This window comes from Crocodylus porosus, unplaced genomic scaffold (genome assembly GCF_001723895.1).
Source record: "Crocodylus porosus isolate Cpor-Errol unplaced genomic scaffold, CroPor_comp1, whole genome shotgun sequence".
Lineage (NCBI taxonomy): Eukaryota > Metazoa > Chordata > Crocodylia > Crocodylidae > Crocodylus > Crocodylus porosus.
Window position 1 is genome coordinate 6536774 of NW_017728912.1, and position 14590 is coordinate 6551363.

The following is a 14590-nucleotide window of genomic DNA, read 5'->3' on the forward strand; positions in this document are numbered from 1 at the left end:
CAAGCCAAATCAATTTCAAATCCGTGAGTCAGTCCAGAACCAGAAGCAGCCCCACTACAGGCAAACATCCTCCACCTGCACCTGGGGCTTCAGATGTTCCCAAAACCTTTGGCAGGCATCCTACTTGCAGTCCCAAGCCCAGAGGCTTGGGGTTTGGATGCCCCCAAGTTTCACTTGTCTTCAGCTGTAAGGCCCTTGGAGCAAGCAAGGGAGGAGACTCCCATTTCCATAAACTGGTCTTAAATCCACTGCAACTCAGTGGATACTGAACCATGCCAGAAGAGCAGTTCTCCTGGGGTACGGTTCAAGAAAACTGTCTTCACGGACACAGATGCATGGTATTTTCCCTGACAGGTTAAGAAGCCCCTGCACTTGGTCTAAGCCTTTAAGAGGCCTCTAGGTTTGCTGTCAGTACTTCCTAAGACATCTCAAAATAAAGAGATGCTTAAACTTTGACACAGTTCTCACTGGTTACTTACTATGATCAATATAAAGTAAGACTCATTTGCATATTCGTTTGCACATTTTTTTCAGTGAATGATAGTTTTTCAGCAAATGCAATAATTTTGAGCTTCTAATGTGATCATTTCATATTTAAGACCTGGCAATGCTGCTGCAACACCACTTCAGCAGACTATGGCCCAGGGCTGTAAGCCTACCAGCCATATGTCACTGATACCTGTGGCTGCTCATCCACTAGCACTTACACTGGGGACCCAGAACTAACCTGAGAGGCATCTGTTGCTTCCCTCCCCCCTCCAGTGACACATGGCTTTGTTACAACAGCACAGAGCTTTGTAACCCTTCACCCCAGGGAGGGCTACGCCAACATCCTTCCCCAGGCTTCTCCATACTAAGAAATCTCAGGCCTTGACTGATATGATGAATGGTGTATTTTAGATCATAAATCATGAGGAATAGGATCTTTAAAAAAACCCAAACATGTTTGTAAAGATCAGGACACTTTGGAGATTACTGTTTTGAAATCTACAGGGATATTGGAGTATGCTAGAGAGACTATGCTAGAGGAACATTAGATGGTAGGTTAGAGAACCATTAAAAACATTAAATGTTAACCTAGTGCTTGTGTGAAAGGTAATGAACTAATCATTTGCAAACAGAAGTCTTTTTTAAGGAAATTTTTCACATCCCAAGTCAAATTAGCCAGATCAGGTCCAAATTCATTTGAATCATGCAAGAGCCATATGTGGCCCTGTTACTGGTAAGAATCCTCCACCTCAGCCTGGGGCTTCAGATACTTCCAAATCCGTTGGCAGGCATCCTACGTGCAGGCCCAAGTCTGGAGCTCTAAGCAATCTTACAGCTCTTTCATACAGCAACCAACTTTTAGATGCTAACGACCTTTGTTTGCTGCTGATTAGGGCTGGATCTGGAAAGATTTAGAGCCCAAACTATAAACAAGGGTTTACAGTCACAAAATGACTTGGATTCTGTCACATTTGCACTGCCTCTCCTTCTAGTGGCTCGTACAGTTGATTCTCAACCTTTTTAGACTCAAGGTACCTCTCAGAAAAGGCCAGCTCTTAGTATTTACTCACTTATTTTTACTTTGGAAAAACAATTGGACAATCCTTCTGTTGCAGAGCAATCAGAAAGACTACAACAGGTCAGAATTCTTCTAGCACTATTGACTCCTGTTTGAAATCTCTGGGTTTAGGCTGTGAATTGTGTTTGCAGACCTAACAGTGCTAACACCCTTAAACATCTGAGTACCTAGGAAATGTTTTAGTTGCCTCCAGGGCTAGGTGGTAGTTGAGCAAGTTGTGACCATCTAAACTTTGGATGTGGGCACCTAATGTTCTTCTGTGGATCTAGCTCAAAACTTATACAAACTTCAAAGGGTCAAGTCCTTTCCCTCCTTTGATGTTTTACCATTCATTCCCAGTGACAGCAACCAGAGTTAAAGCATTACAGATTTGATCTTGGAAGCTGCTGATGACTTTGGCCCACCCAACAAAAGACTATTCATCCCTAGCGAACAAAGCATTTAGACAGGTACATATATTTCACTGCCTTCAAATGCAAACACATACTTGAGTGCTTTGCTCAATGGCGGTGAACTTTAGTACATGCATTAAAGCTGCAATTCAGCAAAACGTAACTATTTTTCAAGATCAGAGTTTGGGTGTTTCACACTTTGAAGGATCATGTTCTTCTGCTTTGTGTGAAGACTGAAGGGATATACCATTACAGACAACAGGCTATTGCCAATTCCATTACTACCAGCTCCACAAACTGGCTGTCTTCTTTTGCTGGGAGGGAAGTGCACAATAATTTCAGTTCGTATTTCTGTGCCTCTTTATTTAAACATAACCATAATTCATTGCAAGAAAAAAGGATCTATTTTCTGCTAGATCAAAAGCCAACTACTCTACAGACACATGTAAGCTGAGCTTCCTTGTCCAACACAATTTAGATTACATAAAGATCAAACACAATGCATTTTTTCTATGACGGTAATGAAATAAGAGCATAGTTCAGAGCCCTGCAAATTATACTGTCAAACCTAAGTGTTAAGATGAATCATACTGGATGGTAGATCTTACGGGAAAATCCAAATGCAGTGAGCTGTGGTGTTGGAAACTATAGATCAGGTCTGACCATCCTTTCTGCAGCTGGGGGCTGAACACTCTGTGGGCTGCACTAGAGGCCACGTCAGCAGTGCTGCTACTGCACTGTGCTCCAATACCTCGCCCCCATGCATCCTCCTTCACTGCTGCACTGGGTGCATGCCCCCTCCCTCACTGCTGCACTATGCAAACTTGTGGCCACAGACTCCTACACTGCCCTGCTCCCTGGGGCAAAAGCAGGCAACAAAAGGTGGAGGACGGAGGGGAAGCCTGGAGACTGGTAGCTATTGAAGCCGGAACGATGTGGGGAGCACCAGTGAGGCAGGAGCCGATGGACCACAACTTAATCTCTTGCAGGTCACATGTGGCCCATGGTCCAGCTGCTGGACAGCCCTGCTGTAGGCAATATAATTCCTTCATCGACTCAAACTCTACAATAACTTCAATGCCCCATCCCTGTCTAATGCTCATTACAGGATCAGCACTCTTGACAGTACTGAGCCCAAAGCACTGATGGATAGCATCTGATACCTTCCAGATGAGCAGCCCAGATTACGAGTCATAAAAGATTCGATATCAACTACCCTTGAGATCTCTTGTTTTGTGAGAACATAACTGGACTCTTCCATCTTGGGAGTGAATTTCAATGCAGGCACAACTATTTTGTTTATAGAAGTCTTGCAAGATAATCAGTTAATCATTTTCTATTTGGCTCTTGAACTATTCCTTTTCCCAGAATGTAGGGCACAAGGATAATAATAAACAGTGAACAAAACAAAAGTAAAAGATCCTAGCATTCTGGCATTTGAAAAATACTAAGGTTGAATTCACCTTTTTTAGAACTGATTGGGTTTTACTATGTATATTACAGAAGAGTAAAGACATTTTAAATGCTATACAACACCCCAACTGCCTTGGCAGGGATATTTCCCCTTCAAATTTATTCCAGTTATCAGAAAACGTCACCAACTAAACAACTGGAAATAGTTTATTTGTTTGTTTTTTAAATCCCAAGATCAATTCAAAATTAAAGAACTGTGAAGCATGTTTTTGTTTTCTCATCATTTGGTACAACTGCCAGGACACTATATAATTGTTTACTGCTTTGTTACACTCAATCAACTGAACTCCACTCCTACCAAGCTTTGTGCTTGTACTAACAGGATTTATTAACACAAGCTGGGAACAGCTAGGGCCTTGCTTTTGTATCAGTGGGTGTTTCATAAAAACAGCAGGGAAGACTGAAAAGAAAAATCTGACAAACAAAGTATTGTGACATGGACAATTGGGAAGGTGCTGAGGCTCTATTTCTTTTCCTCTTCTATCTGAGGGGCGGCCTGACTGTGCAGTTGAGTGGTTACAACACTCACCAGCAAGGGAAGAGATCTCATCTGTTGCTCAAACTGGACAGCACCTAAGAGAATACTGGCATTTTACTTTTCTGCCTTCCATGACCAGTGATGTTTAAGCCGCACCATATCAAAAGCCAGTGTAGCAGAGTACTTTGACTTGCCTGAAGAGTGGGTTTGCAGAAAAGTTGCTTCCTTTGGGTCTACCACACAGCACAAAACCAGTAACATTAGGGTCATATTTTCAAGTTTTCTTTGCAAACATGAGGATGGAATCTAAACTTTAATTTAAAACAAAAACAAAAACTCTGTTTCTGGCATGACCAGGTAATGCTAGGAGGCAGGCTTAGTTTATCATCTCTGTATCATCAATATAGTCCATAACTATTGGTTATTTGAAAATGTGTATATTAAAATGCAGTATTACTCACTGATGAAATGTTTCTCTCTGTCTGATGCTGTACAGGACAAAAGATACTATTCCCTGCTTGAGCGGGCTTAACCCCAAACAAGATAAACAGAAATGCCTTTTCACAACATTTTTAGAAAGCACAAGAGATACTATTTTTACTAAAATATATTAATGTTTTTGGACTTTGTAGTAGAGAGTTTTGAGGAGGGACTGGGAAGAGGGTGAGTGCATGATGAATTGTGACAGCAAAAATTTCAGGTATATGAGTACTAGGAGGAAATTTAATTAAATCCAATGTAAAGAGCATATATGCCCAAGTGTTTGTGTAGCCTCAAAAATTGTAAACTCACCCAAACAGATTATACATGGAAGAGAATGAAACTATACATGTAATTACCCTTTAAGGACAGGAGTCACTTTTTCATTTCCTATATACGCAATTGTCTATACTACACACAAAATTTACAATATTGTACCATTTTTGGTATACAGTAAGCAAAATGTGCTATGGCTATACATTCAATTAAGCTCCCAATACATTTAAAATAAAATAGATCCCAAGAAAGACTACTTTCTGTTGAACTCTTACTTACAACTGTGGAATCTTTTTCCATGTCCTGTTTGACTAGGTTAAAAAATTTTATAAAAAGGATTTTGAATATTTGCAACTATAAAATTTTGGGGTTTTTTTAGCTATTTATGATCAGCACTAAAGTAAATATAATATTCTGTATATGCATTTAACATAAGCAACGTATGTTACATCTATTGTCTTCAGCTGGATTGCAAGAGTTTAAATAAATACTAGAAATGGGAATCAACTAAAGAAATAGTAACGCACAAAAAAGATAAAGTATATAAAAGACAAATCAGGATGTAGTTGAAACATTTTTAAATTCAAGATCTTAAATATCAGGTGTTCCTGTTTCACATCACTACTGTTTTCCTTAACAGGCTCATACCTCTTTTTACCATTTCTCCCAATTTAGGTAGCAGCATCAAAGAAAGCAATCAATGCATTTTGGTCATAGCTGTCCAGAATTTCCAGAAGAAGAGGAACTTTGCTTTTCACATTGGTGCCTTTAAATTTAAATTTATCTATGAAGAGATCTGTAATCATACCTGCAAAAGCAATGTTAAAATTTCAAGGTTAATTCTTTGCTTTACTACTAACGCTCAAAAAACCCCAAAACCTCATATTCGTTACATTATAATTGATTTTTGTTTAGAACAAAATTCTTTTCTTTTAAAACAGTACACTTTAAGAACTAGTTTACAATTAAATAACCCAAATCCTTACAGTGACTTTATTCTATGTGGCAACGTGCCTAACTTGTGAAAAATGCTCTCCAGGCATAAAGATAAATGTTTTAATAGGAGAATATTTTTAAACATGTTATATAACTCTCAGTCTATGCATATAGGTCTGTTTAAGCCTATATGTGTCATACTTGCAGACTGTCTGCCCTGAAAGGAGCTTCTTATTTTATAGACTTAAAGTCAGAGATATAAAAATTCCACTTAAAATGAACACTTCATGGTTTTAAGGCAGCTAAGGCACCTACATGTATGGTAAAGATTATTTACATTTTTTTCTCTAATATATTGTCACTAACAGTTTATCTATCAGCACATTTATTGCTATGCTATTCTTTATTAGCATAATCAGACTGTAATTAGTTATCTCATTTGTATTTCCATTATGCCTTTCACTTTCGACTTCTAGTGCAAGTCCATGACTCAGGTCCCAGTTTGAGACAGGTGCTCAAAAGCATTTCTATTCAAGCCAAGTCTTATCTATATGTTTTTATGCAAACTGGAGTGAGTCCAGAGGGGGGCAAGTATTTTAAGAAACACAGCGTATGAAAAAGATGGAATTAATTTGATTTATTTATTGTAAAATATGAAAAATAAGGGCACAGCCATGATACTCTTCCAATATGTAAAGAAGTCTGTTATATCTCAGTGAACTAGGAATGACCAGTTTAATTTGCAGCAAAGCAGATCTAGATTAGATATTATTATTAGAAGTCTTTTTCTAAGAATAGTTATTCACTGCGGTAGGCTACTTCAGAGACTCTCTCTGTTAGAGGATCTTAAGGACAGTCAAACAAAACATGTCTGGGATGACCCAGAGGTACTTAACCCTGATTCAAAAGAAAGGGCTGGAATAGAAAGCTTCAGGCCTCTTCCAGCCTCAAGTTCTGTGCTTTGAATCCTACCATTTCAAAGGAAATAAAACTTTCCTAAAACTAAAATACATTTAAGTACTGCAAAATTCTTTTGAGAAAAGAAGAGCTCAACATGTAGAGCGGGGTGGGCAAAATATGGCCCGCCAGGCCATTCTATCCAGCCTGCGGGGCCCTTAAAAGACTTAGAAAATTAATATTTATCTGCCCTGGGCTGCCTGTCATGTGGCCCTCACTGGCTGGCCAAAACTCAGTAAGCAGCCCTCTGCCCAAAAGAATTGCCCACCCCGATGTAAAGGAAAGAAGAAACCTCAGAAAGAGCCCCACAACACATTCAGGACTGTTAGATATAAACTTCACATGCATAAAGGGACTGTCCCTCAAAGAACTAGGCTCTACAGCAGATGTTCAATGAGCTGATGCCTCACTCAGCACAAATTTGTTGTCTCACAAGACAGATGCCTGCTGATCTATCCTGCTTATCCCTGCATTGGGGGCATAAAAGAGCTGGGCCATCTCCCTGTGACATTAAATAAAAAAGTGTATAAACCCCTTGAAATAATGCAAATTCTGAATTTTTAGTAGCATGTCACTGATATTGAAACAAACAGTTACCATGGTTCTCTGCTGAACACTTCTTACATTTTTAAAGAGTAATAATATCAACCTGCAGTATTAATATGTATCTAAGTGCATACTTTGATTGCTTTACTTTACAGCTATTATCAAATTAAGCTGAAAGTAAAAGATAATGAATAGCTTTACAGGCATACAAGCATTTACACTAGCCCCTACTGAAACCTACACTTACTTAATTGTACTCCTCTACCAATGTATTGTTACTAAAACTCAGTAACATCATACTCTCCCTCTGGCCATTCCTATTTGCAGTGTCAATAAAAATAAGATTCTGGCTAAAGACAGGAAAGCAGCATTTATGAACAAACCATAAAGTCTCTCAAGATGTGCAGGTTGTTTCTTGTATTCCTCCAGCAGGTGGTCCGCTTCCTCTAAAATGCAACGATATTCTGGTATCAGGAAGTCCATGTTTCCCTCATGAACCTGCAACTCCTTAAACAGATTTTGAAATGTTGAAAAAATTAGAAGGCATCAACTCAAAAAGTAATAAACATGGAGTTTAGATGAGAGGAGGTAATATGTAGAGGTGAAATAATTCTCCAAAACTGTTCTTGCTAAGCGTAGACGTATATCATCTTCCTCACCCCATTGATTTCCAAATGACACCTCCTACTTTTAACACTGGTTTTAGAAACTGGGATATCACATTTTTATATTTCTGAACACTAGTTGAATACAGTTCATCAGGATCATTTCTTTACTAGCTGAAGGCTCGGTATTGTGCAATGTTCTTTTTATACAAACTCAATCTGATTTTTCATGTCTTCCTGGGAACTCAAGAATATGGAATAGACATTGTTATCTGAAAACAAATCCTGCTCAGGTTCTGTGGCTATGTTTGACTGAGGGCTTTTAATTAAAAAAACCCAACCTCCACCACCCCACCCCACCAAAACCCACCATTTGGTTACCTCATTTACAATATAACAGATGAAAAAATAATCAACTGAACAAACATTTGACATCACAACCAACAGGTTATTTGGGTTGGCTTAAAAAAATAAATAAATCAGCTTGTGTTTGGCACTTATTGGCCACATCTACACAAGGTGCTACTGTGCAGTTGTTACTGTCCATTTATTTACTACTTGTTTATACAAGTAGTAAATAAATTCGCAGGAACCCGAGTTACTGAGCAGTAGCACTGGTGAACGCCTTTTTTGTGACACTACTGTGCAGTGGCCTAATACTACTGTGCAGTAGCATCGCGATTTTTGCCTTGCGATGCTACTGCGCAGTACTATTGGGCTACTGTGCAGTCAAAGTCTCGTGCAGACACACCCACTGAGGTGCAAAACTGAATCTCACCATTTAGAAAACATAGTAAGCTGGGAACTGATCTTGCCAATTATCAAAGTGTCAGTTTATTTTGTCCTCACCAATCAATGAGAATATCTGAAATTTTAGACAGCTCCAACTCACCATGCTTTAAACCTCAATTTTATTCAGTAAAATTTATTTTCTACAAGGTTATTTTTTTGCAAAAAACGTGTTTCACATTAATCCCATGCTACCATTACTATGCAAGAGTGATGCCTACTGTGGAAGGGGATCACTGAAAGTGGCACTGCCAAGCTGTGCATTTAATTTTCTGTGATTTCTATATCAAATGTGCACTGGGGATCTGAGAACAAAGCTAGACTGTCTTTCTTGAGCATTATCACTTGAGTTGCCAGTTAGGTCCAAATTTATATTTCAAAATGAACATTAGGTATTTGGAGGTATAAATTACAGATTTCATAGACATTAGGGCTGGAAGGGATGTCAGAAGATCAAGTCCAGCCCCCTGCCCCAGGGGCAGGAAGTCAGCTGGGGTCAAAGAATCCCAGCAAGATAAACATCCAAATGTCTCTTCAAGGAGTCCAGAGTAGGTGCTTGCACCACTTCTGGTGGCAGTCTGTTCCAGGTCTTGGGGGTTTGGACAGTAAAGAAGTTCTTCCTTATGTCCAACCTTAAACAGTCTTGGAGGAGTTAGTGACCGTTTGAACTTGTCATCCCTTGGGGTGCTCTGGTGAGCAGGCGTTCCCCCAGATCCTTATATATTTATAGACAGCCACCAGGTCCCCCTAAGCCTGAGCTTTTCCAGGCTGAAGAGTTCCATGGCTCTCAGCCTCTCATCATAAGGCCTGTTCTCCTGCCCTCTGATCATGTGTGTGGCTCTCCTCTGGACTCTCTCAAACTTCTCCACATCCTTTTTAAATTGTGGAGCCCAGAGTCGGATGTACTCCAGCTGCAGCCTCACCAAGGCCTAGTACAGCAGGATGATGACATCTTGGGATTTGCTTGAGAAGCATCTATGGATGCAAGCCAGAGTTTTGCTTGCTTTACCAGCTGCGACATCGTGTTGGTGGCTCATATTCATCTTGTGGTCAATCATGACCCCCAAGTCCCTTTCAGCTGTGGTGCTAGCAAGCATAGCACTGGCAAGCTTATAAGTGTGCTGTGGGGTTTTTTCCCCTATGGTGGAGAACCTTGCATTTTTCGGTGTTGAACACTGTGCCCGTCTGGCCTCGAACATCCGGTCACATGCTGCTCGGGCACAGATGTTCAGTGGTGTTCGTTTGTCCATTCCTGATGTTCTCCTGAGTGGATGTCTCTCTCCAGAGTAGTTGCTCCCCAATCTTGCCTGTCACGACTTTGGATCTTGTTCCAGTGGTGGGTGTCCAACTACCGGGCGTCACTCGACTATGGGATGTCTGTCTGGCGATCTTCTGCGAGGCTCCACCTCCCCTCTACCTTGCTCTTACACCCTGCCTTGACGGGTTCCAAAAATCCTTTGGCCGGTTCCCCCAACTGTTGAGGCTCTGCGTACACTTGCAGAGATGGTCTTATCGGCCTGCTGGGCCTAACCCTACATCTACCCACAGTGCCTAACCACTGCCTAGTCTACCCAGAGACTGTAAACCCCCTTCAGGTTTAAGCAACACTCAGGCTCCAGACGCCTTGTACCGCAACCCCTCCAACAGTGGGAAGCATAAAATACAAACAACAAAGAAATATAAAGATATTAAGAGAGGCCCTCTGCCCCCTTGACACCTGCTCCCTTGGCCTATCCACCAACGCCAGGCCTCAGATACCCAAGGCCCCTAGTTGGCCATAAACTGGGTTCAGGCTAGACTGCATGCTACCATGTCCTCCTCTTCACTCTTCGCCCAGCCTGTGGGTTCGCTGGACCCGCAGTGGTCCTTCTCTGTACACCTCCCCCACGTCCCCCGTTGGGGCAGCTCTATGCCCCTGGGGCTCGTCTTCTGCAGCCCATTGTGCTGCTTATGCCCTTTGTCCCCCACCTGAGGCACCTTCTCAAGCCCTCCTGTGACCGCCAGGCTTCCATTACCTGCTCTCGGGCAGTTTTAACCTTGCGGGTAGATGTCAAGCACCTGTTGGGATCTTGTCGGTATCGGAGTAGCTCTCTTTTCTCCTTGTCCCCAACCCTGTTCTCTCCTGCCATGACTTGATGTTCCTCAGTGTAAGGGGTCAGTTCGCGGGACACTCTGTGGCCCAGGATCCCTCGGCAGTCACTTCACGGGGCTCAACCACCCATGCACCCCGGCCTCACACCACCTTTGGTGCGTTCTTCCTCCACTGGTCTTGTTCCCCAGCCATGGAATGACACCACTAGGCCTGCCCCTAAGTGGCCACGATCCCCTGTCATGGCGACCCCAGTAAGTTCGACCCACGGCCCACCTCGCCTACTCCCCTCCCTTCAAGGAACGGGGACTCCAAAGAAAACTCTGGCCTCAATGAGGTCCCCTTCAGCCTCACTCTGCAGGCACACTGCCCCTAGCTCTTTCTCCCCCAGCCAGAGTTAACCAAACAAAACAACCTCAAAGAAATCCTGACTACTCAGTGTCTCGCTACTTGCTGAGCTGTCTACTCCAAGCCCTCCTTGACTCCCTTCTGGCCCGTCCCTGGCCACGTATTTCCCCCGGTCCCTCCTCCTGCTTAGTACCCCAGCGGCTTGGCGCGATGCCCGCCCTGACTGTACTCCCTTGGAGCTCTCCTGGGGTCTCTCCTCCCTGGTGCAGTTGTCTCTGCGTGCCGTTGTTCCGGCACCCTACCTGTGGGTCGCACTGCTCTCCAGCTTCCATCTTGCCGCGTCCTCCAGAGCCATACCTTCAGCTCCCTCGTCATCCAGGGCAGTCTCCAGCTGAGGGAGACGTTTCTGCTCCGTCTGTGTCTCCGCTAGCTCCCCTGGCTCCACGCTGCTTGCCGTTGCCGCTGCTCCTCTCACCGATGGGGCCAATCATCGCTCCTCGCCGGGGCTATCTGCCCCCTCCGCAGCTGCAGCTGCCGTTTTTATCCCTGCTGGCCGGCGTCCCACCGTGATGTCACCGACTGGGTGTAATTAGATAAAAAGGCAGCTAACGAGCCACACGGGCTCCTCCTTCCGCCTCATGTGCATCTCGTCTGGAGCTGCAAGTGAGTCCCGTTTACTGTTTTGCTTCCCGGGACACCTCTGGAGCCCTCAAAGGTCCCACCTGGTCTGGTGTCTTGGTATCTGCTGCTCCCTCTGGCTCCTCTGCAGTAAGCCCTGGCGTCAAGCTCCTTCTGCTCTTCCCTGTCTTCAAACCGGGTCCCCGGTCTGAACAAGGTGCTTCAGATCCCTCGCTCCCTGCGCTGCCACCAGCAGTGTCATTCCCGTGGTGGGCTTCGCTGTGCCCTCCCTGAGAGGCAGCTGGGAGAGGCAGCTTCCCACCCTTTTTCCCCTCATAGAGGCTCCAGGAGAGACTTCCCTGCTGGCGTCCCTGCGAGTCTCTCTCCTTCTTCCTTGCCAGTGGCTCCTTTTATCTCCATCAGCTGGCTCCTACAGCTGACGTTATCAGCTGACGCAGCTGTATAAAGATATGGCTAACAAGCTGCTCGAGTCTCGCCTCCATTTCTGGCTTCACCGTGGATCCTGCTGCAGGTAAGAAGGTTTTAGTTTCTTTTCTTTTACTTTTGTTTTCTTCTGAGGGTTCCTGACCCCGGGGTTCCCTCCTGGCTGTTTGGGGTCTTCCCCTCTGTTTCTCCCCGTGACAAACACCATCAGGTTTTTGTCCACCCATTTTCTGAGCCTGTCTAGGTTGGTCTGGATGACTATCCTGTCCTCAGGTGCGGACGCTTTACCCCAAAGTTTGGTGTCATTGGCGAACCTGGCCAGGCCACTTCTGATACCAATGTCCACATCATTAATGAAGATGTTAAAGAATATAGGTCCAAGGACAGAGCCTTGGGGAACATCACTGGTCATGGTGCACCATGATTATTTACTTCCGTCTATTACCACTCTCTGGGTCTGACCTCAGAGCCAGTTCCCTAGCCATCAGACTGTGATGTAGCTGAGACCACAGTTGGCCAATTCTTCCATGAGATAATCACGGGACACCAGATTGAAGGCTTTTCTAAATGAAGATATATGACGTCAATCTATTCTCCCTTGTCCAGGTGATAGGTCACCTGATCATAGAAGAAGATGAGATTGGTCAGGCAAGACCTACCTGCAACAAACCCGTGCTGGCTATCCCTCTGGATATTGCCATCAGCCAGTTTGCCAGGAATGGTCTCTTTGATCATTTTTTTCCAAGATCTTCCCCAGGATAGAGGTCAGCCTGATAGGCCTGTAGTTCCCCAGACTTACTTTCCTTCCTTTCTTGAAGATAGGCACATTGGCCTTCTTCCAGTCTTCAGGTACTTCCCCTGAGTGCCATGAGTTCTCAAAGATCTGTGCCAGTGGCTGAGCTATGATGCTTGCCAGCTCCTTAACTAACCTTGGGTGCAAACTGACTGGGCCAGCTGACTTGAAGGTGTCCACACTCTCAAGGTGTTCCTTCATATGGTCTACATTGATGAAGGGTAACAGTTCTCCCTCATCCTGGCTGTCCCGTACTGTATTGAGCAGGGTTGTCCCTTGGGGTTGGTGAAAAACCGACACAAAATACTCATTAAGGAGGCTGGCTTTTTCCTGGGCGTCCGTTGCCAGTTGTCCCATATGGTTTAGCAGGGGTCCAGTGTTACCCTTGCTTTTCCTCCAGCTCCCCACATATCTAAAAAATGACTTTTTATTGTCTTTGATATGTGTAGCCAGCTGGAGTTCAGTCACAGCCTTGGCTTTCCCAGTTCGCTCCCTACAGGTCTGGACTGATGCAGAATACTCCTCCTTTGGGGTGGATCCAGTCTTCCATCCTTTGTAGGCCTTTCTTTTTAGATGCAGGAGGTCCACAAGTTCCCTGCAGAGCCAAGGGGGCTTCTGTGCCCTTTTGCTGCCTTTCCTCTTGAGACAAGATAGACATTGCTTTGTGCTTTCAGGATTGCTCCCTTGAGGAGCAACCACTCATCCTGAACTCCCCTCCCCTTCAGGTTGTGGTCCCTTAGGGCCTCGCTAACAAGCATCCTGAGCTAGTCAAAGTCAGCTTTCCTGAAGTCGAAGACTTCTATATTGCTAACTGACTTGCCAGCTTTATGGTGAATAGTGAAGGTGATCAGCTCATGGTCACCGTCTCCCAGGCTCCCTTCGATCATTAGGTCACTGATTAGATCAACCCCTGTTGCCAGTACCAGGTTGAGCAGTGCTTTGCCTCTCGTTGGTCCATAGACTTCTTGAGTCAGCTAGAGCTTGTCCATGCCCATGAGGAAGCTTTATGACTGTTCAGATTTGGCTGGGTGCTCTTCCCACAAGATGTCTGGGTAGTTGAAGTCTCCCATGCACTGGGAGCATGCAGCCCCAGCCAGTTCTTTGGTGAATTCCTGGTTGAGCTCTTGATCCTGGTTAGGAGGTCTGTAGTAGACTCCTACCATTGTGTCCTCTGCGCTGTGTTCACCACAGATTTTAACCCAGAGGGTCTCCAGTCATCCACCCTGGATGCCAGTGTCAGCTTGCAGGGACGTGTAGCTTTCCTTGACATAGAGAGCTACACCCCGACCCTTTTGTCTGCATGATCTCTCCTGTACAAGGTATAGCCGTCTATACCTGTGGCTCAGTCATAGGTGTAGTCCCACCAGGTCTCCGTTATCCCTATGAGATCGTAGTCATTTTTGTTTAGCAGGAGGACCAGTTCCTTCTGTTTGTTCCCCAGGTTCCTGGCTTTGGTGTACAGGCACGTAAGTGTCCCATTGGAGGCCCTAGTCTATGGGAACTTCATAAACAACTCAGCTGATTAACAAGGAAAAAAACCCTACAAAACAGATGTCAGCTCCATTTCCCTAAACTTTACAGAGTTTGAGGAAGCTTAGGGGCTAAGGGCTACAAAACTCAATACTTATTTAGGTTACCAGTACATGAGACATTCAGGGAGTGAGTTCACTGACTTAGAAAGCATCATTCTTACATGGTAAATTTCAGAGTTACTAAAATGCTTAAAAGTGTAGAGCCATATTTTAAAGTGAGAAAAAAAATCAAAGTCCAAAAACTGTACTATTTTGTTTTTTGGACTC

At 44.0% G+C, this 14590-nt stretch overlaps 1 protein-coding gene across 3 annotated transcripts in view; it reads right to left on the bottom strand.

The window, feature by feature from the left end:
- Window positions 1–3503: 3503 nt before the first annotated feature.
- Window positions 3504–14590, bottom strand: part of BBS7 (Bardet-Biedl syndrome 7) — a 49129-nt gene continuing 38042 nt past the window's right edge. For 2 of the 3 annotated variants that reach the window (XM_019534003.1, XM_019534001.1), the window contains 2 exons: window positions 7489–7612; window positions 3562–5474 (listed from right to left, as the gene is read on the bottom strand). In XM_019534003.1, coding sequence (XP_019389548.1) covers window positions 5338–5474; window positions 7489–7612 — 261 coding nt within the window. In that variant the 3' untranslated portion in view covers window positions 3562–5337. Of the gene's footprint in view, window positions 5475–7488; window positions 7613–14590 lie in introns of all 3 variants that reach the window. The other variant, XM_019534002.1, reaches the window with a different exon arrangement.